At 50.2% G+C, this 24,413-nt stretch overlaps 1 protein-coding gene across 1 annotated transcript in view; it reads right to left on the minus strand.

The window, feature by feature from the left end:
* Positions 1 to 24,413, minus strand: part of LOC148454007 (small kinetochore-associated protein-like) — a 69,270-nt gene that overhangs the window by 21,341 nt on the left and 23,516 nt on the right. Inside the window, exons 3-5 of the mRNA XM_088461359.1 lie at positions 24,067 to 24,196; positions 23,030 to 23,074; positions 11,584 to 11,683 (exon numbers count right to left, since the gene is read on the minus strand). Coding sequence (XP_088317485.1) covers positions 11,584 to 11,683; positions 23,030 to 23,074; positions 24,067 to 24,196 — 275 coding nt within the window. The remainder of the gene's footprint in view (positions 1 to 11,583; positions 11,684 to 23,029; positions 23,075 to 24,066; positions 24,197 to 24,413) is intronic.

Consider the following 24,413-nt stretch of genomic DNA (forward strand, 5'->3'; position numbering starts at 1 on the left):
GGTCCATTTAACTGACAGAGCATCCACCAGGCTTGCTTCCACATCTCTTGTTCTGGACCTGTACATTGGTAACTTGTGATTGTGTCGGGAGGCCATGAGGTCCACCTCTGGGAGACCCCATTTGTCCACTAGGAGTTGAAACACCTCTTGGTGAAGACACCATTCCCCTTTATGCACGTCGTGACGGCTGAGGAAGTCCGATTCCCAATTGAGAACTCCCGGAATGAACACTGCCGAAATGGCCGGGAGATGAGATTCTGCCCATGTCAGAATGCATGACACTTCTGACACTGCTGCCCGATTTAGAGTGCCTCCCTGATGGTTGCTGTAAGCCACTGTGGTGGCGTTGTCGGACTGAACCTGCATGGGCTTTCCATGAAGAATGTGCTTTGCCAGTTCCAATATGTTGATGGGCAAGGATGCCTCTACCGCTGTCCTCCGGCCCTGAAAGGAGTGTGGACTGGTCACTGTGCCCCATCCCCGGAGACTGGTGTCCGTTGTTAGGAGTATACAGTCCGGGATCCAAAAGGGGCGACCCCTGGTTAGATGAGACGTCAATAGCTACCAAAACAGAGATAGCACACCTCCGGAGAGTACCATTGTCTGAGCCCTGATCCGGTGGGGTAACCCATTCCACCTGGAGAGGATCAGCCCCTGCAGGGGCCTGGAATGGAACTCAGCATATTCCACCATGTCGAATGTGGACACCATGGATCCCAGAACCTGCATTTCCGGTTGGACTGACACCCGGCGACTGAGGAGACATCTACGTACTCGCAGCTGCAGCGTGGAGATCTTTTCTGGAGTCAGAAAAATTTTTTGCTGGTGAGAATCGAGAAGGGCTCCCAAATGAACCATCCTCTGTGAGGGAATTAGGGAGGACTTTTTCCAATTGATTAACCACCTGTGCGCCTGTAGACAAGCAACTGTCAGTTGCAGGTAGTGGGAAAGCACTTCTGGAGAAATCATCAGGAGGAGGTCGTCCATATATGGTAGGAGCCAGATACCCTGATTACGCAGATGGGCTGCCATGACAGCCATAATTTTGGGAAATACCCTTGGAGCCATGGATTTTCCAAAGGGCAGCGCGCAAAACTGGAAGCGTCGTTGCAGTATAGCAAACCGCAGATAACACTGGTGAGAAGGCGTTATGGGAACATGTAGGTATGAATCCTGAATGTCCAGCGATACAATATAATCATCAGGTTCCATAGCCAGTATGATGGATCGTAAGGTTTACATCCTGAACCTGGGCACCCTGAGGAACTTATTCAGAGATTTGAGGTTGAGGATAGGCCAATGAGACCCATTCGGTTTCTGGACCAAAAAGAGAGTAGCATGACAACCAGTCCCTCGTTGAGATAGTGGAACTGGTACAATTACCCCTGCTTGCAGCAAGGACTGTATGGCTTTCTGGATCTGCAAGGCCTTGGTCTTGTCTGAAAAATGGCCTGTGTAGAAAAACTGATGGGGAGGCCTTCGAAGGAATGAGAGGGCGTACCCTTGAGAGACCACTTCTCTTACCCAAACATCCTTGGTGGTTTGACACCAGCACTGGGTGAACTGAAGAAGTCGGCCTCCCACTGTGGGGTCCCCCAGAGGGAGGCCCGCCCAGTCAGGCTGCGGGTTTATCCTCCTGTTTGGAGGCCGGGCATCTTGTGCTCCAGGCCTGTTTTGTAGGCTTGGCAGTTTTCTTGGCAGCGGACTGCCTAGTAAAGGACTGCCCTTTGCTTTTTCCTTGAGGATGAAAGGACCTAAAAGGAGGAGCTTCGAGACTTTGCAGGAGCAGATGCTGAGGGCAGAAATGCAGATTTTGATTTGGCTAACGTGTCAACAATCTTGTCCAGGTCTGGACAAAACAAAATCTCCCCATTATAGGGTAAGGCCTCCAGGCCTTTCTTAGAATCGACATCTGCGCTCCAATAGCGTAACCAGAGGGAATGGTGAGCTGCCGCGGCCGAGACCCTGGACGTCAGTAAACTAGCATCCAGAGCGGCCTCACTGATATATGCAGCTGCATCCCTAATATGGCTGACAAGTGACTCCTGATCCTCTGGAACTTCCAAGGAGTCCTCAAGTGCATCTGTCCAACTCTCTATAGCCTTAGCTACCCAGGAGATAGCCATGGACGGGCGGGCAACAGTTCCTCAAAACAAGAGATATGGTAAGAACTTACCTTTGTTATCTCTGTTTCTACGAAGTCCATAGGGTCCACAGGGTTGACCTTGGGGTATAGCTGGATCTGGATCCACGGGCACCACGCAGTTAAAACTTTCACTGCTCCCAGGATGCACTTGGGTCCGTCCTCCTCTATACCCCGCCCCCAAGCCACAGGCACCTCAGTTGGTAAGCAGCCAAGGCCGGAGGAGGAGACTAAACAGAGAGAAGGAATATTGGAACACACAAGAAACCATACTCTCAGAAATGGGAGACAGAAAAACCGGTAACCAGCCACACAGCCCATTTGAATCCAGGTGCGTCAGGGCGGGCGCCCTGTGGACCCTATGGACTTCGTAGAAACAGAGATAACAAAGGTAAGTTCTTACCATATCTCTTGTTTTCTACTTCAGGGTCCACAGGGTTGACCTTGGGGATGTCCCAAAGCAGTTCAACTAAGGGCGGGGACGCTCCTGAGCAGAAAGGAGAATCCTGCGCCCGAAGGATGCATCCTGAGAGGCAAAGGTGTCAAACGCATAAAACCTCAAAAATGTCTGAATTGAAGACCAAGTGGCTGCCTTGCACAGCTGAACAGCGGAGGCACCACGTCTAGCAGCCCAAGAAGGACCCACGGACCGAGTGGAATGAGCCTTAACAGAGGCTGGAACAGGTAAACGTTCCTGTATATAAGCCTCCCTAATAACAGAACAAAGCCAACGTGCTAACGTTTGTTTGTTGGCAGGCCAACCCCTCTTATGAAAACCAAAGAGGACAAACAAGGAATTGGACTTTCTTACGGAAGCCGTCCGATCAACATAAACTCAGAGCACGGACAACATCCAACGAAGCCTCACCAGCTGTAAGATCAGGAGATTGAAAAGCTGGTACCACAAGTTCCTGATTGATGTGGAACTTAGAGACTACTTTAGGCAAAAACTCAGGACGAGTACGAAGCACTGCCCTATCCTGGTGAAAAATTAGGAAGGGGGGACTACAGGAAAGTGCCCCCAACTCGGATACCCTCCTGGCCGAAGAAATTGCCAGGAGAAACACAGTTTTCAGTGTTAACCACTTGAGGTCAACGGACTCAAGAGGCTCAAAGGGAGGTCCCTGCAGGACCCGAAGAACCACCGCCAAGTCCCATGGAGCCACTGGAGGCACAAAGGGAGGTTGAATTCTAAGAACACCTTGGAAAAAGGTATGAACATCAGGCAGTGTAGCGATCAGACGTTGGAACCATACAGACAGAGCAGATACATGAACCTTCAGGGAAGCAAGACGTAAGCCCAGTTCAAGACCTGACTGCAGAAATGCCAAAATCCTAGAAACCCTGAACACCTGAGGATCAAAGTTTCTGGACTCACACCACTGAAAGTAAGTGTGCCACACTCTGTGGTAAATCCGTGCAGAGGCAGGCTTACGCGCCCTCAGCATGGTACTGATGACAGAGTTAGAAAAACCCCGGGACCTTAAGACTGCTGTCTCAAGAGCCACGCCGTCAAAGACAGCCGACCCAGATCCGGGTAAAGGCAGGGCCCCTGAGACAGCAGGTCCCGACGCTGAGGTAGAAGGTACGGCACGTCGATGAACAAGCTCCTGAGATCGGAGTACCAAGGACGTCTGGGCAACGCTGGAGCCACCAGCAGAAACGTGCCTCCGTCCTGCTTGATCTTTCTTAGTACCCGAGGCAGCAGGGAGATCGGAGGAAACAGGTACGCTAGGTGAAACGTCCACTTCGCCGACAGCGCATCCACCAGACTTGCGCCTGCGTCCCTTGCCCTTGAGCCGTACACGGGCAACTTGTAGTTGTGACGGGAGGCCATCAGGTCCAACTCCGGCAGTCCCCATCTGTCCAGGAGAAGTTGAAACACCTCTGGGTGGAGCGACCATTCCCCGGGATGCACGTCGTGACGGCTGAGGAAGTCTGTCTCCCAATTGAGGACTCCCGGGATGAAGACTGCCGAAATTGCCGGAAGATGGCACTCCGCCCAAGCCAGGATCTGAGACACCTCCAACATCGCCGCTCGACTGCGAGTTCCTCCCTGGTGATTGATGTACGCCACCGTGGTGGCATTGTCGGATTGCACCTGAACCGCCCTTCCGTGAAGAGTGGTGCCTGAGGACAGAAGAGTTTTGTACACGGCCCGCAGCTCCAGAACGTTTATGGTAAGGACTGCTTCCTCCGCCGACCAACGGCCCTGAAGAGACAACGAGCCGGTCACTGCCCCGCAACCCCGGAGACTGGCATCTGTCGTAAGCAGAGCCCAGTCCGGGATCCAAAAGGGGCGACCCTCGATGAGATGAGCTGGCCGAAGCCACCACGCCAGAGACCGGCGCACTTCCGGGGACAAAACCAGCATCTGGGATCGGATCTGGTGAGGTAACCCGTTCCACTCCGATAGAATCTGCCCCTGCAGGGGCCTGGAATGGAACTGGGCGAATTCCACCATGTCGAATGCCGACACCCTGTGACTGCTCAGACAACTGTGTATCCTCAGTTGTAGGGAGGACACCTTTTCCGGAGTCAAGAAAATCCTTTGTTGACAAGAATCCAGAAGGGCTCCCAGATGGACCATCCGTTGTGATGGGATCAGGGATGACTTTGTCCAATTTATTAACCACCCGTGTGCTTGAAGACAAGCAGTGGTCAGGTACAGATGCCGAAGAAGTACCTCCGGGGAGCTTGCCAGCAGCAGAAGATCGTCCAGGTACGGTAACAGCCGTATACCCTGGTCCCGAAGGTGGGCAGCCATAACTGCCATCACCTTGGTGAATACCCACGGAGCCGTGGAAAGGCCGAAAGGCAACGCCCGAAACTGGTAATGACTTTGCAGGATAGCAAATCTCAGATATCGCTGATGTGCCGATGCTATGGGCACACGGATAGGCGTCCTGGATGTCCAGGGAACCCATGTAATCTCCTGGCTCCATCACCAGAATGATGGAACGTAACGTTTCCATCCTGAATTTGGGAACCCTGAGGAATTTGTTCAGAGACTTCAAATTCAGGATAGGGCGATGAGAACCATTTGGCTTCTGTACCAGAAACAGAGTAGAATAGTACCCCTTCCCGCGTTGAGACTGCGGAACGGGAACAATGACCCCTGCTTGTAGCAAGGAGTCTATAGCCACCTGAATCTGAGAAGCTTTGGTCTTGTCCAGAGAAGGACTTGTGCAAAAAACTGCTGGGGCGGCCTGAGCCGAAAAGACAGGGCGTACCCCTGAGAGACTACTTCTCAAACCCAGGCATCCGTGGTGGTAGTGTGCCAGCACTGGGCGAACTGGAGAAGTCGGCCTCCCACTCTGAGGTCCCCCAGAGGCAGGCCCGTCCCATCAGGCAGCAGGTTTATCCTCCTGCTTGGAAGAAGGGTGCCGAGCACTCCATGCCTGCTTCTTGGGCTTGGGTGCAGATTTGGTTGTCGAATGTCTCGGGAAGGACTGACCATTGGCCTTGCCCTGAACCCGAAAGGACCGAAAGGCACAGCTCCTAACCTTAGCCGGCGTGGAACCCGAAGGAAGGCCGACTTGGATTTAGCCAAGGTATCCACTATTTTGTCCAAGTCCAGACCAAATAGTAACTCACCATTAAAAGGCAATGCCTGCAGACCCTTTTTAGAGTCCGCATCTGCTCGCCAAGACCTCAGCCACAAGGACCGATGAGCAGACACAGCTGCAGCCGAAACCCTAGAGGTCTGCAGACTAGCATCCAACGAAGCTTCCCCGACATAGGAAGCGGCATCCCTCATTTGTCCAATTAACGCTCTCTGGATCTCCGGAGCATCCTCTGGAAAAGTATCCTCCAAAGCATTAGCCCAGCTCTCAATGGCCTTAGCCACCCATGAGATGGCCATGGACGGGCGCGCCACCGCCCCTGAAAGGGAGTAAATGGATTTCAATCAGATCTCGACCTTCCGTTCTGTGGGATCCTTCAAAGAGGAAATAGACGGCAATGGGAGCGTAGCGCTCTTCATCAAGCAGGTGACGTGGGAATCCACTGCCGGTGGAGTTTCCCACTTCCTGCAATGCGCTTCAGGAAAAGGATAATTAGATGCCAACCTCTTTTGTGGCTAAAATCTCTTACTGGGCAACTGCCATATGATCCGTCAACTGGTCAGACAAGGGAAAGACACTTGACGTAACCTTAGCCTTTTTAAAGTTAGGGTACTTAGACTTCGGGCCGGTGCATCATCCTCTATATAAAGGATAGCGCGCACCGCCCTAACCAATGCCGGCACATTAATGGAGGACTTAGTCTCCATCTCCTGGGCCATGGCGTCTGAGTCAGTGTCCTCATGAACTTCTCCATCATCCGAAGACACATCCGAGTCCGACAGCTGCGCTGTTAAAGAACTCACAACGTGACGCTTGGGCGCCTTAGGGGGCAAATCACTCTGCAACATAGACTGAAAAACAGAGGATGAGGCTGCCAGACTCTGCACAGAGCTGGAGAGTACATTCACCCAAGGTGGAGGAGCTGCTTGAGGATAACCCTGAAAAGGCACCACCGACTGCTGAGTCACAGGGGGGGACTGGACATACAAAGGCAACCCCGCATAAGGACCCACAGTCTGAGACCCGGGGGAAGACGGCAATAAATGCGGAATACCCAGGGAATGGGGGATGTTAGGCTGGGGCAACGTCCTAACAGGCACTGCAGCCGGCACCGCTAAACGGTCCGCGATAGACGCCAGCACCTGGGAAAACATCGCCCAAGGAGGATCCTGCGATATAGGGGGTATAGAGGGGCCAGGCACCAGCTGGCACCGCCTGCACAGACCATCCTGAGATAGATCCCCCCTATCAACTCCAGCAGAACAGCGTCTGCAGGAAAACAACACAGGAGCCCCGGAGTGCTCAGTCTCCTCATCAGACATCATACAGTAAATACGCAATGAATACGTATCACCAGAGGAATTACAGTGAAAAACACCTCCGCACTCACAGCATGCAACACAAACAGCCCACAATATGGAACTGTGCAGCACACAACTGTATGTGACCGACCTCGCAAATACTTGATTTATACAAGCGAGGTCCACAGAAAAAAGCCCTTCCCCCACACACCTGTCGGGCCGTATGGAAAAGGAAAGGGATAGGTACAAGCTGACAGTAAGTTAGAAATAAGTCACAGACAGCAGCACTAGCAAAAGTCACATACAATGCAGTAAGGATTTGACTCACCGCACCTTCCGCTACAATCAACCTCCCAGATTCAGTGTCTGGGAGGGCTATAGCGCTGCATACACTGTCCCTATGCAGAGGAGACGTACACGGGGGGACCGGTCCATGCACCGCCTGGAAGTCTGCGTAACAGCCTAGAAGATGGCCGCCGGAGAGCTCTGAGGAGGAGTGGCCGCATGAGGAACAGCTCAGCGACGCCAGCACACGAGAGCTTCTCTCTCGTGTGCTGGCGTCGCTGAGCTGAGGGGAGGAGCCGCTAAACCAGGGAAGGCTGCCTCCCCTGGCTAGTGATTAACCCCAGGGACGCTGGTTCCCCTCCAGCTATTATTCCCTGGTGGTCCAGCGGACGCACGGGGTATGCCTGAAGAGGGGGAGCCCGCCGCCGCTACTAGCGCCGCCGGTCTGTCCCCAGAGACCGGCGGCTAGAGACTGCATTAATCCCCGCGAGCAGCGCCGATAGCGCTGCACGCGGCTTACTTTACTCCCCGTGAGCCCGGCAGCAGTCAGTGGGAGGTCCCGGAGCCACGCTAGTACTGACTCCGGGGTCCCGCTGCGATCCCCAGATCAGTACTGGCGTTGCAGCGCCAGTGGGGTTGTTGGAGCGGCAGCGTGGACGTCCAGCTGGACAGTCTGATGCTGCCGCTCTGAAGAGTAAAAGATAAAATAATAAAATCTTCTATCTTCAAAAAAGAAAGCTTAGGGGCTGCTAAAAACAGCCCCACTGCGACAGGGTGACCCGACTCCGGCTGGGCACCAACTAAAACGGAAGTGCCTGTGGCTCGGGGGCGGGGTATAGAGGAGGACGGACCCAAATGCATCGTGGGAGCAGTGAAATCTTTAACTGCGTGGTGCCCGTGGATCCAGATCCAGCTATACCCCAAGGGCAACCCTGTGGACCCCCTATGGACCCTGAAGTAGAATCCCAAACCACATCCTTCTCACTGAAAACTGTTGTACATAATCGACAAGATTGCGGCATGGGTACAGGAATGTGTTCATTACCCTTGTCAGACATGTCTGCAGGGTAAAGTGACGCACAATATGGTACTGGGTACAAAGCAACCACAAGTATGTATAAATACTAACAGGGAGAAAAATACTGGTCCTGTCTTATGCTTAATTAAGCTGCAGGAACCTGTTGCCTAAATATAGCACAGTGCAGTACACAACAGTATGTGACAGACCTCACAAATATAATATTGTAATATATATATTATTATTATATAGCGCACGCATATTCCGCAGCGCTTTACAGAGCATATTTTGGCCACTCACATCAGTCCCTGCCCCAGTGGAGCTTACAATCTATATTCCCTACCACATATACATGCACACACATACAAACTAGGGTTAATTTTTTGGTAGGAGCCAATTAACCTACTACTATATTTTTGGAGTGTGGGAGGAATCCCACTCAAGCACAGGGAGAATATACAAACTCCGCACAGTTTGGGCCGTGGTGGGAATCGAACCCATGACCTCAGTGCTGTGAGGCAGTGATGCTAACCAATACACCGTCTGTGCTAACATATTATATATATATATATATATATATATATATATATATACACACACACACACACATATATATATATATATATATATATCAGGTATGAATCACCCGAACACCTGTATTTGCATTCCAAATGCACCAGATGCCTACAAAAGTGTTCAAGAATTGCAGAGCGTCAGTGAAGAAAGTCACGTTCTAAGGCTGACTTCCTCCATTTTAAATGTATTCTCTCTTCCTACTGTGCTGCCCTGTCTCTCTCCAAACAAACATATTTCAAAAACCTCATCTCCTCCCAGTCCTCAAACCCCCGGCGTCTATTTGCCACTTTCAACTCCCTACTCTGCCGTTCCCCTTCTCGCCCTCTTCCCTTGACTTTGCCACCTACTTTACATCTAAAATTGACTCCATACGTGAGGACATCATATCCCATCAGACCCTCAGCACTCCTCCCCCTCCTTGCCCTTACCACCCCTCCCCTTCTGTCTCACCAACTCTGACATCCTTCTCCCCTGCTTCTGGAGAGGAAGTCATGGCCCTCATCAGGTCCTCCCCTCCTTCCACCTTCCCTCTTGACCCTATCCCTTCCCATCTCCTCTCCCACCTGTCTCCTCCTGCCTGTTCCCATCTGTCTCACCTCCTTAATCTCTCCCTATCATCTGGCACTCCAACTGTCTCTCTGCTGTCTCTTCGTGGATGTCCCAGCGCTTTCCTACACTTAACATGTCTAAGACTGAACTGATCATCTTCCCACCCTCTTCCACTACATCACTTCCCACAATTTAATTATCTATTGATGGTACAACTATCTCCTCTAGCACCAAAGTGCGCTATCTTGGAGTTATCCTAGACTCCTCCCTCTCCTTTAAACCGCACATTCAGCATCTCTCACAGTCCTGCCGTTTTCAGCTAAAAAATATCTCCAGGATTAGACCCTTCCTCATCCAGGATGCCACTAAAACCCTCATCCACTCACTGCTCATATCCAGATTGGACTACTGTAACCTTCTCCTAGCTGGCCTCCCAGTCTCTCACCTCTCTCCACTACAATCAGTTCTCAATGCTGCTCTTCGGCTCATCTTCCTCTACATCTGCTTCCCCTCTCCTTCAAGCCCTACACTGGCTCCCCTTCCCCTTCAGATGCCAATTCAAGGTTCTTACATTCGCCTACAAAGCCCTCACCAAATCCTCTCCCGCATACATTTCTGACCTTCTCTCCCTTCACACTCCCGCCCGTCTACTTCGCTCAACTAATGCATGCCGCCTCTCTTGCCAACTGATTACTTCCTCCCACTCCCGCATCGGAGATTTTGCCCGTGCTGCTCCCTACCTTTGGAATGCTCTCCCTCTCCCTATCAGACTCTCCACAAAACTTCAAACGGGCTCTCAAGACCCACTACTTCATCAAGGCCTTTCAGCACTCATCCTAACCCACCTCATGCTCTTTCTTTCCTATCTTCCCCTTCTGTGTCACACCTGTCTGCCTGCCCCTCCCCTTAGAATGTAAGCTCTCATGAGCAGGGACCTCTTCCCTCATGTGCTTCTCTTTACATTTTCTTTTACTCTCTACTCCCCATTAGGGCACCTAACACGGGACTGCCAACTCCCGGCAGCTCATTGTGAGCACTTTAATCACTATTTCAGCAATGTATATAAATCGTGTCTTTGTCCTGCACTGTAATGTACTGTAAGTTACTTGTTTCTTGTTCACCTATTAGTTCTATGTACTATGTAAGGCGCTGCGGAACACTTGTGGCGCCACATAAATAAAGGATAATAATAATAATAAAGGGTATAGCCATAAGCTGACAGATAGAAAAAGAAGATCCAGATAGATAGCGCTAGCCGCATACAATGCAGGAAAGACGCTGCAAAGCGGCACTATACTCAACTACACAAACGCAGTGTCTGGTAGGAAATAGCGCTACATACGCTGACCCTTAGAGGGGGCGTATCCAGAGGAGAAAAGCAGCTCAGGGAAGCCAGACCGCAGTAGAAGGCGCGCTGAGCTGAAGGGAGGAGCCCTTAAACAGGGAATCTGTCTCCCCTGACCTATTAACCCCTGGGACGCTGGTTTCCCACACCAATTTGTCCCTGGTGGTCCAGTGGAGCACGATGGCCGGAGCCTGCGTCCACACTCAGCACCTCCGGTCTATCCCATGAGACAGGAGGTATTGACTGCCATAACGCGTGGGTAACTGCGAGTTGCGACCCGCCTTACCTGTCCCCTGATGTCCGGGTGCAGTCTGGGTCCTCTCCGGGGGCCCTGGCTAGCGCTGACTCCCAGGACACGGCCGAGATCCCCAGATCAGTACTGGTGTTGCGGCACCGGAGGGGTGACAGAGCAGCAGCGAAGACGTCCCACGGACAGTCTGCTGTTGCGTGTTCTCTTTTCTTGTAAAAGTAAAATAAAATAAGCTTATGGGGCTGTAGAACAGCCCACTTGCAAAATGGTGACCCGACTCCAGACGGGCATCAACAAAACTGAGGTGCCTCTGGGGCGGGGTATAGGGATTGTGGACAAAATGCATCATGGGAGCTGAAACTTTAACTGCGTGGTGCCCAGACTGGTTCCCATCACCTACACCCCCCTGTGGAGCCTATGGACCCTGAAGAAGAGAGCCAGAGTTCTCTCTGTACAAAATATTAGAAATACTTTTGAACTTGGCTGTTCTTCATTGACTAGACAGCTCTGTAGATCAGGCTTTTGTGAAGAGTGAAAGAAACAGACTCACCTTTGTGCTGACCAAATTGCTATGCAAACTGCTATTTTCTGCCTTCAATAATTGGTTCCTGTCCCTCAGCTCACTTTCTATTCTATACCGGTTAACTGGGCTGCATAAGAAAAATACACATGAATGTAAACACAATGATCATGTCAGTAATTACATTTATAGGAGACAACCTAACCTAAAATGCAAGTTCTATATCCTCCATCGCACACACATTGGGCCTGATTCAGAGCTGCTCGCTGTTTGCGAGCGCTCGCTCTGAATCAGGGCGGGGATGTATTTTTTTTCCGGCCTCCAGGCCGCTCGCTAAGCTGTGGGTGACCACCCACAGCTTTGCGAGTGGCCTGGCGATGGTCGCGATTATCGCGACCATCGGGCTTGCGAGGAGACCCTGTGGTAGGGTCTCAGCTCTTGCAAGCCCAAGTGGACTTCCTGCTCTAATAGAGCAGGAAATCCACTACTGACATCACTAGTGATGTCAGTAGGGCCGCCCACAAACGGCAGGCGTTCCTAAGGGAACACCTGCGTTTGTGCAGCCACCCCCCATACCCGCCTACAAAACGGGGCGAGCTGTCAATCAATATCGACAGCCGCCCCGTCTTGTAGAGAGACCCGTTGCAATGGAGCTGCCGTCGCAGTACGGGTCTCGCGCATGCGTACGCCGGAGGCGGCGCATGCGCAGTTGGGGACCATCGACCCGCTTGTGAGCGCTGTGCGCTCGCGAGTGGGTCTGAATCAGGCCCATTGTGTTACAGTGATACATTTTAATTATAATCACCCACAAAGTCCATTGGGACCAAATCCATCTGTCTACTAAACATTTTATTTTATTTAATGAGAACCAAATCCACTTATCTACTATCCATTGCTTTTTTCCCCCTGACATCCATTATTCAATCTGCCATTTTCAATGAACTAAGGATTGCCTAGGCTAGATGCCAATTTATTTAACCTTTCTTGCTCACTTGTCATTCACTACCTTAGGAAGCGGTCGAGTCAGAATAAGTGACACTCAATCCATTTATTATTTTAGGTTTTATTTCAATTAGCATTTTTAAGTGTTTGTATTTATCTGACTTTTTAGTGCTGCCTAGTTACCTTTATTTTATATTTTGTTCTATCAAATGAGTCATTGTCTGTTATAAGACCTGTGTTCCAATACATATTTATAGAGATGAGTGGGCCCGGTTCTCAGGGAAACACAGCTCGCATCTCCCCGCCCTCCCCAGATCCCTAATCGAGGCAAAACTTTGAGATCCCGCTGTTGGATCTCAGAGTTTTGCCTCGAGCGGCCATTTTCAAAGTCCCATTGAAGTCTATGGGCAAGTGCTTATTATCCATAGACTTCAATGGGCACAGGAAGAGGAAAAAAATATGCCGCCCATCCCCCCGCACTGAGGACACTGCTGGCACCCCTGCTCTCCAGCAGACATCGCTGGCAACCTGCACTGGGGACCCTGCTGCCCCTCGCACTGAGGACACAGTCCACACTGAGGGCACCACCTGCACCCCCGCACTGTCCCCCACATACTGAGGACACGGTCACCAGCCCACACTGCCAGCAGCCACTCACCGAGGACACTGCTGGCATCCCTGCTCTGCTGACACTCCCACCTTCCTGTACTGAGGACACTTCCGGCATCCCCGCACTGCCGACACCGCTGTCACAGTAAGTGCACTATTGGTATATCCAACCCACACTCTATCCGACCTGCACTGTATCCAACCTGCACTATAAACTGCACTGTATCAGACATACACTGTAGCCGAACCACAATGTACCCCCCACTGTATCCGACCCGCAGGTATGGAATGCTGTTTTTATGGTTGGGGAGATTTTGGGGAACTGCTCAATAAAGGCTGATTGAACGGGGCTTTACATGGGCACAGAGTGCCAGTCATCAGTGGCCCAGCACCCCCAGGAGGGAAATACAGATTGGGCGCTGAGTAGGTTTGTGATGAATGTGATGAAGTCTTGAAAGGACGAAACGCGTTGGTGCCTGTTTTATGTCTTCCACATGAACTATTAAGTCTCTACCTCAGATAAGCTGCTTTTCCTATAATTCCTTTATTTTGGTTTTAAAATACCTTTCCAATGTTATATGTATGTATTATATTGCTTTTATTAGGCAAGTGATGTATTTATTTATTTTTAAACTGCTGTATTACATTTTGTCTATATTTTATTTTAAAGTATATTTATTGCACGGAACATTTGCTGAATTTACACGCCTTCACTCTTTGATAAAATAAGTTAAGTATTTCTTTGTATGTATACACTCTAGTAGTGATTGCACTTTATTCATGTACATACACACATGAACTGATATTGCACAATTCTGCATTTAATTTAGCACATTTAGCACTTGCACTTTAGTTGTAAATACTCTATATCTATACACATACACATGTGTATAGTGATTGTTTTTTAAAGAAGACATTATTTATAATCAACTAGCTAGTCGCTCCAAAGTCAACATCTATGTACAACTATTGTAGTAGACAATTCTGCTATTCCTGTGTGCACAGCTCACAAAGTGAGGAAAGGAGGAGGTTGTTCATTGGGCAGGCAGAAGTCCTGATCAAAGTCCAGGTTTATATGATATAAATCCCTATATCTAGACCAGTCACAGGATACAGGCAGTAGGTCTGTAGTGTGCAAAAATATGAGATATGGTAAGAACTTACCCTTGTTATCTCTATTTCTACGAAGTCCATAGGGTTCCACAGGATACCTTGGGGGTATAGGTGTGACGTCAGTCGCAGGGCACCAAAGAGTTAAGCTTTCAGCCTCCCAGGATGCACTAGGTCCCCCTCCTATACCCCGCCCCCGGGCCAAGGCACCTCAGTTAGTTACCAAGCCATAGGCCGGAGGAGGAGAAGGAAGAGAGAGAACAAAGATCTGGACACATACAAGAATCACATTCTCACCAGAGGGAGACGGAAAACCGGTGACCAGAGCAAAGCCCATCTGCAGCACAGGTGCGACAGGGCGGGAGTCCTGTGGAACCCTATGGACTTCGTAGAAATAGAGATAACAAGGGTAAGTTCTTACCATATCTCATATTTTCTACTTCAGGGTCCATAGGGTATCCACAGGATACCTTGGGGATGTCCCAAAGCAGTATCCTTTAAGGGTGGGGACGCTCCTGTGCAGAAAGGAGAATCCGCCGCCCGAAGGAAGCATCCTGAGAGGCGAAGGTGTCAAACCTGTAATACCTCACGAAGGTATGGACAGAAGACCACGTAGCAGCCCTGCAGATCTGAACTGCCGAGGCACCACGTCGAGCTGCCCACGAAGGACCCACAGACCTAGTGGAATGAGCCTTCAGAGAAGGAGGGACCGGTAGGCCTTCATGAAGATAAGCTTCAGAAATAGCCATACGGATCCAGGCTGCCAAAGTTTGCTTTGAAGCAGGCCAACCCTTTTTACAGAAGCCATAGAGGACAACAAAGCGTCCGACTTCCTAAACAAAGAAGTGCGGTCAACATAAGTCCTTAAGGCCCGCACAACATCCAAAGAGGCCTCACCCACGGAAAGACCCAGTGAGTTAAAGGCCGGAACAACTATTTCCTCGTTAACATGAAACTGGGAAACAACTTTGGGAACAAACTCGGGCCGAGTGCGGAGCACTGCCCTGTTCCCATGAAAAACCAAGAAAGGGGGTCTACAAGAAAGAGCCCCTAACTCAGAAACACGTCTGGCTGAAGCAACGGCCAGAAGGAAAACAGTCTTAGCTGTTAGCCATTTAATATCCACTGAGCCCAGTGGTTCAAACGGCGGTCCTTGGAGAGCCCTCAGTACCACAGCCAAATCCCAAGGCGCCACAGGTGGAACAAAGGGCGGCTGAATACGGAGAACACCTTGCATAAAGGTGCGCACATCCGGGATTGTAGCAATCCTACGGTGAAACCAGACAGATAGGGCCGAAACCTGTACCTTCAAAGAAGCAAGGCGAAGCCCATGATCTAGTCCCGCTTGTAGGAAGGCGAGAATCCGAGACAGACGAAACTCCCGCGGTGCATAACCTCTCGGTCGACACCACTGGAAGAACGTATGCCACACGCGATGGTATATCCTCGCGGAAGACGGTTTCCAAGCTCGTAACATGGTACGCACCACAGAGCTGGAAAACCCCCAGGACCTCAGCATGGCCGTCTCAACAGCCACGCCGCCAAAGACAGCCGAGTCAGGTCCGGGTGAAGACAAGGACCCTGAGACAGAAGGTCCAGTCGTAGCGGCAACCGCAGAGGACTGTCCACGGACAGACCCTGAAGGTCTGAGAACCAGTGCCGTCTGGGCCACGCGGGAGCTATCAACAGGAGCGTCCCTCCTTCCTGTTTGAATTCCCGGATTACCCGTGGAAGAAGGGAGACCGGAGGGAACAGGTATGCGAACCTGAACGTCCACCGGACAGACAGAGCATCCACCAGAGACGCCCCTTCGTCTCTTGTGCGAGACCCGTACACCGGCAACTTGTTGTTGTGCCGGGACGCCATGAGGTCGATTTCTGGAAGACCCCACCTGTCCACCAGTAGTTGAAAAACGTCCGGGTGCAGGGACCATTCCCCTGGATGAACGTCCTGGCGACTTAGAAAGTCCGCCTCCCAATTTAGCACTCCCGGGATGAAGACCGCTGATATGGCCGGAAGATTGCGCTCCGCCCAAACCAGGATCCGAGAGACCTCTACGAGAGCCGCCCGACTGCGAGTTCCTCCTTGCCTGTTTATGTAGGCCACGGTGGTAGCATTGTCCGACTGGACCTGCACCGGGTGACCCTGGAGAAACCGCTGTGCCTGCAGGAGAGCATTGAAGACCGCACGGAGTTCCAAGATATTTATTGGAAGCTCCGCTTCTGTCGGCGTCCACCTGCCCTGGAACAAGTGTGGACCCGAAACTGCTCCCCAGCCCCGAAGACTGGCGTCCATTGTCAACAGGACCCAATTTGGAACCCAGAACGGACGTCCCTTGTTGAGGTGGGTCGTCTTTAACCACCACGCAAGGGACAGGCGAACCTCCGGGGTGAGCACAATCGTCTGGAACTTCAGAGACTGAGGCAGCCCGTTCCACTTGGACAGGATCAGGTGCTGCAGAGGTCTGGAGTGAAACTGGGCGTATTCCACCATGTCGAACACCGACACCATGGAGCCCAGTAACCTCATCGCCGAGTGTAAGGACACCCGGCGGCTGTGCAGACAACTGCGCACCCTTGACTGTAAAGCAGAGATCTTGTCCTCCGTCACGAAGATCCTTTGCTGTCCCGAGTCCAATAAGGCTCCAAGATGCAGAATCCTCCGAGACGGGATTAGAGTGGACTTCTGCCAGTTGATTAGCCAGCCGTGCCGTTGCAGCAGTGCAATGGTCAGGTCCAAGTGGTGTAACAGGAGCTCTGGAGATCCTGCCACCAATAACAGGTCGTCCAAGTACGGCAACATGCGGACTCCTTGCAGCCGCAGAGAAGCCGCCATGACCGCCATAGCGTCCTGTATGTCCAATGACACCATGTAGTCCCCAGGTTCCAGCGCCAGAATGATGGACCGTAGGGTCTCCATCCGAAACTTCGGGACCCGCAAAGACTTGTTGAGTGCTTTGAGGTTGAGAATCGGACGATATGACCCATTGGGTTTCTGTACCAAAAATAGATTTGAATAGAAACCCTGGCCCCTCTGGGAGAATGGAACAGGCACTATAACTCCAGCCTGGAGCATAGTGTGCAATACCTTCCGCAGCTCCGTAGCCTTGTTCCGGTCTGATGGTAGACCCGTGGTGAAGAATCGAGCCGGGGGTCTGTGCCGGAAGGAGAGGGCGTACCCGTGAGAGACCACCTCCAGAACCCAAGTGTCTGTCGTAGTGAACGACCAACACCGGGAGAACTGCAGCAGGCGGCCTCCCACCCTGGGATCCCCCAAGGGGAGACCCGGACCGTCAGGCCGCAGGCTTGTCATCTGGCTTGGGGGCCGGACGTCTGGTACTCCATGCCTGTTTCCGGGGCTTGACCGATTTCTTAGGGCCAGCCTGTCGAGGAAACGACTGTGGTTTGGGCCTGCCCTGGGCCCTAGATGACCGAAAGGACGATGGTCCAGAACCAGAAGGAGCAGCGGCCGACGGGAGACAAGCAGATTTGGCTGCCGCCAGCGTGGCCACAATCTTATCCAGATCCGGACCGAAGAGAACTTCTCCGGTAAACGGCAACGCTTCCAGACCTTTCTTGGATCTGCGTCCGCCTTCCAGGATCGCAGCCACAAGGTGCGACGAGCAGCTACCGCTGCTGAAGAAATTCTAGACACCAGAGTACTAATGTCTAGAGCCGCCTCGTTGATGTAGGTGGCCGAATCACGGAGATTGCCAATCAACTCCGCCTGTTCGGCCGGACAGTCGGATTCAAAAGAAGCCTCTAATGAATCCGCCCAGCGCTCCATCGCTCTGGCAACCCAGCAAATGGCCATAGCCGGCCGTGCTGCCCCCCCTGCAAGGGAATAAGCGGACTTCAGGCAGATTTCTACCTTGCGGTCCGTAGCATCCTTAAGGGAGGACATGGATGGCATCGGCAATGTGGCACTACGGACAAGACGGGTCACGTGAGAATCCACCTGTGGAGGGGATTCCCACTTAGCAAAATAATTATCCGCGAACGGATAAGCCACCGCCAGGCGTCTCTGCGGCTGGTATCTTTTGCCAGGTTGTTTCCACGCCTCCTCTAAATGGTCCACCAACTGACCCGAAAGAGGAAAGACTGTGGCATCGCCCTTCACATCTTTGAAAAAGGCATACTTAGATTTAGCCGCTGGGGGAACTTCGTCCTCAATCACCAAGGCTGTGCGGACCGCCCGAATAAGTCCAGGAATATATACTTTGGACTTAGCATCAGCGTCCTTAGTATGGAGAGGTTCCTGATCGTAAGGATCCAGAATCTCCCCATCATCAGACGTCCCTTCGTCATCCTCATAAGGAGCGGACAGAGACGCCACCGGCCTTTTATGAGGCCGCATCACAGACTCCCCTTGCAACACATCCGACAAGTGCTGTACAGAACTCGTCAGGGAGTTAACCCACGCTGGCTCCTGAGAACCCGGGAGCGGGGAAATAGGGAGACTGTGGGGTACCACCAATTGTCGTGGGAACCCCTGCATGGGTGACGACACCACAGACTGCTGGGACAAACCCATCGGAGTAAACGCGGGCTGCGGAGCTAACTGGCCCACTAAAGCTGTTAACGCCTGAGCGAAACAAGCCCAGGGCGGCTCCTGTACCGGTGCTGTAACCGTAATAGGCCGCACCATGGACAAACACTGCCGGCAAAGGCCCTCCGCGCTACCCTCCCCCTCCGCTAACGGTACTTTGCACGTGGTACACTGTAGCCGGAGGGGAAAATCACTTTCAGACATGATGGCACCATGTATGTGACCTCTCTCACCAATTAAGTATTAAATAGGCGAGAGACCACCCTGCAGCACCGCACCGCAAGGGCTTTAGCAGAAAGAACAGGGACAGTAATAAAGCTGACAGTTTAGAGAAGAAAAGTTACAGGCAGCGCTAGCACAGTCACATACAATGCAGAGAAATAACAATTCCTGCACTAACAGCGCTGATCACTCAACTACACAGACACAGGGCCTGGTAGGACACAGCGCTGCATACACAGACCTGAGCCACAGCGGAGGAGAGGTATGCGGGGGGACCCAGACCACGATGCTTCCTTCCAGACTTCCAGCAGCGTTCACCATGCGTTGCAGAGAAGATGGCCGCCGAGGAGCAGAGAGAAGCTGGCCTGGGGGAGGAGCGCTGACACAGGACCAGTCAGCACAGTGCAGAGAGGGCTGTGTGCAGCGGGGGAGGCGCCAGCTGTGAGACAGGGAAGGCGCGCTCCCCTGGCATGCATTTAACCCCTGGGACGCCGCAGCGCTACCGCTCTGCTACGGTCCGCTGTCCCAGGGGGTAGTGGAAGCGCAGGTTGGTCGCCTGGCTCCACGCTGCAGCCAGTCCCCAGGGAGCCCCCTGCCTGGGGACTTAGGACCATGTGATCAGCGGGGACCCACCGCGGGACCCCGCTGCTTACCTCTGTCCCCCTTGAATCCGGCCATGGTCCGGAGCATCTGGGGTCACCGCTAGCTGTGACCCCAGACGCCCAGCAGCATCCCCGGATCAGTACCGGCGTTCTGGTACCGGCGGGGTGTAGGGAAGACAGCATGGACGTCAGGACTGACTGTCCATGCTGTTCATCCAGATGTGCAGCCACCGCTGCATGAAGAAAAAGCTTCAGGGGCTCTTCTAGCCCCCACTCCAACAGGTGCACCCGACTCCGGCTGGGCACCAAACTAAACTGAGGTGCCTTGGCCCGGGGGCGGGGTATAGGAGGGGGACCTAGTGCATCCTGGGAGGCTGAAAGCTTAACTCTTTGGTGCCCTGCGACTGACGTCACACCTATACCCCCAAGGTATCCTGTGGATACCCTATGGACCCTGAAGTAGAAAATCTAGTGCAATACTGTCTAAACGTTGACCTCCTCTCAGGAGACCAAGTTGTAAAGTAGGATTTGGTATAGTTCTAGTGATCCACAAAACGGACTTAGAAAATACTCAATATAAAAAAAAATACATCTGTTAGTTCAGTACAACTGGTAACCAGACAAATGACTGGCAACGTCAAAGTGCCACCCAGCTCTCTGGAACAGTGCAGCCATTTTATCTGAGCAACTGAGGCAACGTAGACCTTTATAAAAGCACTTTTAACAGCAGGAAGAACATTAAAGGTGTAGAGGTAGCTACAAGTTACATAAAATCACATATTCTCTTGCATAAATGCACAGATATGTGTTTACCGCATGTAGAATTTTACACGCATATATACACGTGTTACAACTCAGACTCACCTAAGTGTGCAAGGGTTACTGAAAACCAAACAACCTGGCAAACTGATTAAAATCCTCCCTTTAATATCCCCCCCCCCCCCACACACACCTATAAATACCTTTTTCTGCCAACCCTACGATGAGTTTTCCCAAAACCTAAACATTAGCGGGATGGTCTTCAGTTTTCCCATATTTATCTTAATCAGCTTGGTTATTCTTGTAGTGTTACCAAATTAACCAAGCAATCCCTAGCACATGAATACATATAAGACCAAAAGTATTAAATAGTGTTTAATATGACAAAATAGTCAATGAGGGCGATTGAATTTCTCACGATGCTTAATAGAAATTCCCAGAGCTATTCAGTGGACCACGCTGTTAAGTCAGACTAGAAGCACAGGAGGGTGCGAGCAGAAATCCTGTAGTCCAGTGGTTCCCAAACTCTGCGCCGTGGCACCTTGGGACACTTACAGGGGTGCCTCAGGTTGGTGGCCCAGCACCAAATCAAATTTTTTATGGTCAATGTAATGTAAATATGTGAACAAACAGAAGAACAAACCTGTCCACCACCACATAACTGACCCTAAGGATAACAGGGAAGCAAAATTTACTTTACTTTTCTACTTTACCTCAATTTTTTCTGAATCTCTTAATAACAATCTTAAACTTAGGGGTGCCATGAAAACAATGTTAATACTCTAGGGGGCAATGATTCAAAAAAGTTTGGGAACCATTGCTGTAGTCGGACTTAACAGCACGGTCATTGAATCGCCCCCAATGCACCAGATAAAGAAAAAAACACATAAAACAGTAATGATTTATATTTCTGGTACATAGCCTGCACCTAGGAATATTGTAGAAGGGTGATGGACATATTCCGAGATTTTGACCAAAACTTAATAGCTGGGGTTTAAAAAACAATTTTTTACCCCACAACAACCTCCTCCTGCAGACATCACTGGAGAGTTGAAAGTGAATTACCCCCATTCTAGTCTTCAACTTTCAAAGCTACGGAACTTTTGAGGTGAACCAATCTGGAATTATGTTTTTCTAACTTCAAATAACTGCCCTGCATTTACTGCATACACATTAAACATCACTAAAATGGCAGTAGGTGTGACAAACTCATGTAAATAAAAGGGTTATGCGGTTTGAGTTCTGTAAAACAGGAAATATATGGTGCCAGAAACAGTTAGCTGTAAGTTGCCGCTAGAACAGCTTCCGGCAGCTTCACGGGATTGGCCTATTAGCTGATTTCTGCTCGCAGCTTATAGAGGTGCAAACAGAAATCAGCTCCTATAAAGAGCCAATAGGCTCCAAGTGCATATTCCACACTGGATCTTCAGTAAGTAATACAGAAATAAACTAGTTTTAGTTTGACCGGTCATTCGCTGGGTCCCCCCTGTCATCTGCTTTCCCAGTCCCGATTGCGAAAGGTATCATCTCTATGCTGTCCCACCCACTTTTTGCGCTCCGACTCACTGCACATGACGGGGACAGGACAGACGGGATGTAGTTTTGAGACCAGCGGCCGCACTGTAATCCCGGCAAGGGATTTAACATAGGCGTCGAAATACCGACGCTAATGTTAATCCCAATGCCGGAATGCAGAGAGGACGCCGGACCGATCGTCCTCTGTCGGGGGCGAGAATACACTTAGCCGGGGATGGGGGGGTTAGTTACCCGCCCCCCTGGAAGGTTAGGTTAGGGGAAGGGGGGTTAGGTTCAGACACTAGGGAGGAGGTTAGGGCTCGGCACACCCCTGGGAGGGTTAGGTTTAGGGTGCGGGGAGAGGGGGTTTAGGTACTAAACGGGGGAGGTTAGGGCTAGGCACCCCTAAGGAAGGGTTAGGGGTGGGGGGGAAGAGGGGTAGGGCTAGTATACTTACCTGCGCTGTCAGGATTTTCACGCATCGGGCTGCCGGCGTCGGGATTTGAATCGCTGCCGGCGTCGGGATTTGAATTGGCTCACATAGTGATTCCAGGACAGACCATAGAGGATTATTATATAGAAAAACTAACAAAACAGTCTCAAAAGGAGAAAGAATAGTGGGGGTTGGTGGTGCTCCCTAGAGTCAGTCACAATCATTTTAATATTTGATATTGGTTAATTCAGGAGGATAAATATAAATATATATATATATATATATATATATATATATATATGTGTGTGTGTCTGCATTACATGGATTAGTACTTTTTAAATGATACACAAATTGGTTATATTTTATGTATTTTCTTTTACACATCTACAAATAAGTATTTCTCCTCCTCCTCTATTGATTTGATATGAAAGATTGCCAAGATATAATGTGAATGTATTCGGGCCCCTTGATGTTCGAACCTCTATGAAGAGCCAGGTAACCATTGCTTCCCAGTAGCGAGTTTTGTGTCTTGTGTTAATCAACTAAGAATATGTCTAATTACTGTATCCAATGAAAACCTGATACTTTTACTTATATTTAAACAAAACTATTACAGCATACTGCATGGTGTATTGTTACACTCACACCTTCGAATCAGAAATAATGTGAGGGAAAGTGATGTGCAGCAGGCATGAGTGTGGGATGTTGGATAGGAAGGTACAGTATGGTTACTCACCCACGCACAGGAGGAATGGTTCTCTTAGACATGAGAGCTTTTATTCTGTACATATAAAAAAAATAATAATTTTTAATTATACAAACAAAATAACTTAGCCATTTCTTCTTAGAGCATATAAAGAACAAGTATACACCAGTATACTGATGAGACATCTGTCACATGGTTGGTGTAAACATGCAGCAATAAGCTTTAGCATTAATGTATCAGGACCGAGGATTCTTAAAAAAAAATAACAATACTGATAGATTTTATCAAGGCTATATATTTGCAGCTGTACCCATCACAACACAAAATGCCTATTATCAATAAAGATGTCACATTAAGAGGCCTATTCATCCATGCCAACGCGTCTGTAATACATATGGATATCTTCTGCATACAGAACAGTCCCGAAGTGCTATACTTCCCCAACATTATTATGAAGTAGTCTACTCCACCAAGCTCTGAAAACAGTTTCCAGAGCTTGTATGACATCTTCAGATTGCAAAGAGGGGACCATTCTGGTCCCACCAGCCCTCAGTACAGTCCGGCATTGTTAACTTTTGACACTACTAATTAGTAGTAAGGAACGAGAGATGGCCGCTTTTCAGTGCAGCTGTCCCTGGATCCAGAGAAACACTGGATCTTTCCAGTAGATTTGGATCTGCCACCACAAATCACAAGACTAACCCATAATTTACACTTGGCCAACATGTTAATTAATAGGCTCATAAATTGTTTATTTTCAGCACACACTTAAACCAGATATGTAAATATTGCCAACATGCCACAAAACAACCTGACCGGGTGGTAGTGGTTTATGCTCTCAATGGGAAATTCAATTTGTGATGAGTCACTGAAATATGATGGCAGCTCATCGCAACAGTTCTTTATCTCACGCTCTCATAGGGGTGCGCAGTTAAATTGATGGATGTTGGGCTAACCTAAGTATACGCAGCGCCTGGCCACACATCACGTCTTACCACCACATTTAACAGAATATGCCCTATAAATGTAATTTGACATAAGCAGAGCAATACTATTCAGTAACTTACCCAGTACCTCCAGCCTTAAACACACCACAATCAGGGGCACTAGATGAGAAAGCAATGTTAGGATCCTTGCTATAGAGTGGAAGAACAGGCTTCTGAGGACAAGGTTTCTTGGCACAAGGTAACACAACATCTATAAAGAAAGGAAGATATTAGCAGACAGATTTTAATTTTACAAAATGATGCAACATTTTACCTCACTAGTGACACGTACAGCAGTTATGGAAAGCTGCAAGAGAAGTACAATAGTTTATTACCCCTTCCAAATTCTGACCTGTGTTGCATACACATGTAGCAATTTTGAAGAGTGATTTGAACGATTGAAATTACTCATTTAAAAGTTCCCTACC

This window comes from Taudactylus pleione, unplaced genomic scaffold (assembly GCF_031769625.1).
Source record: "Taudactylus pleione unplaced genomic scaffold, aTauple2 ptg001041l, whole genome shotgun sequence".
Lineage (NCBI taxonomy): Eukaryota > Metazoa > Chordata > Amphibia > Anura > Myobatrachidae > Taudactylus > Taudactylus pleione.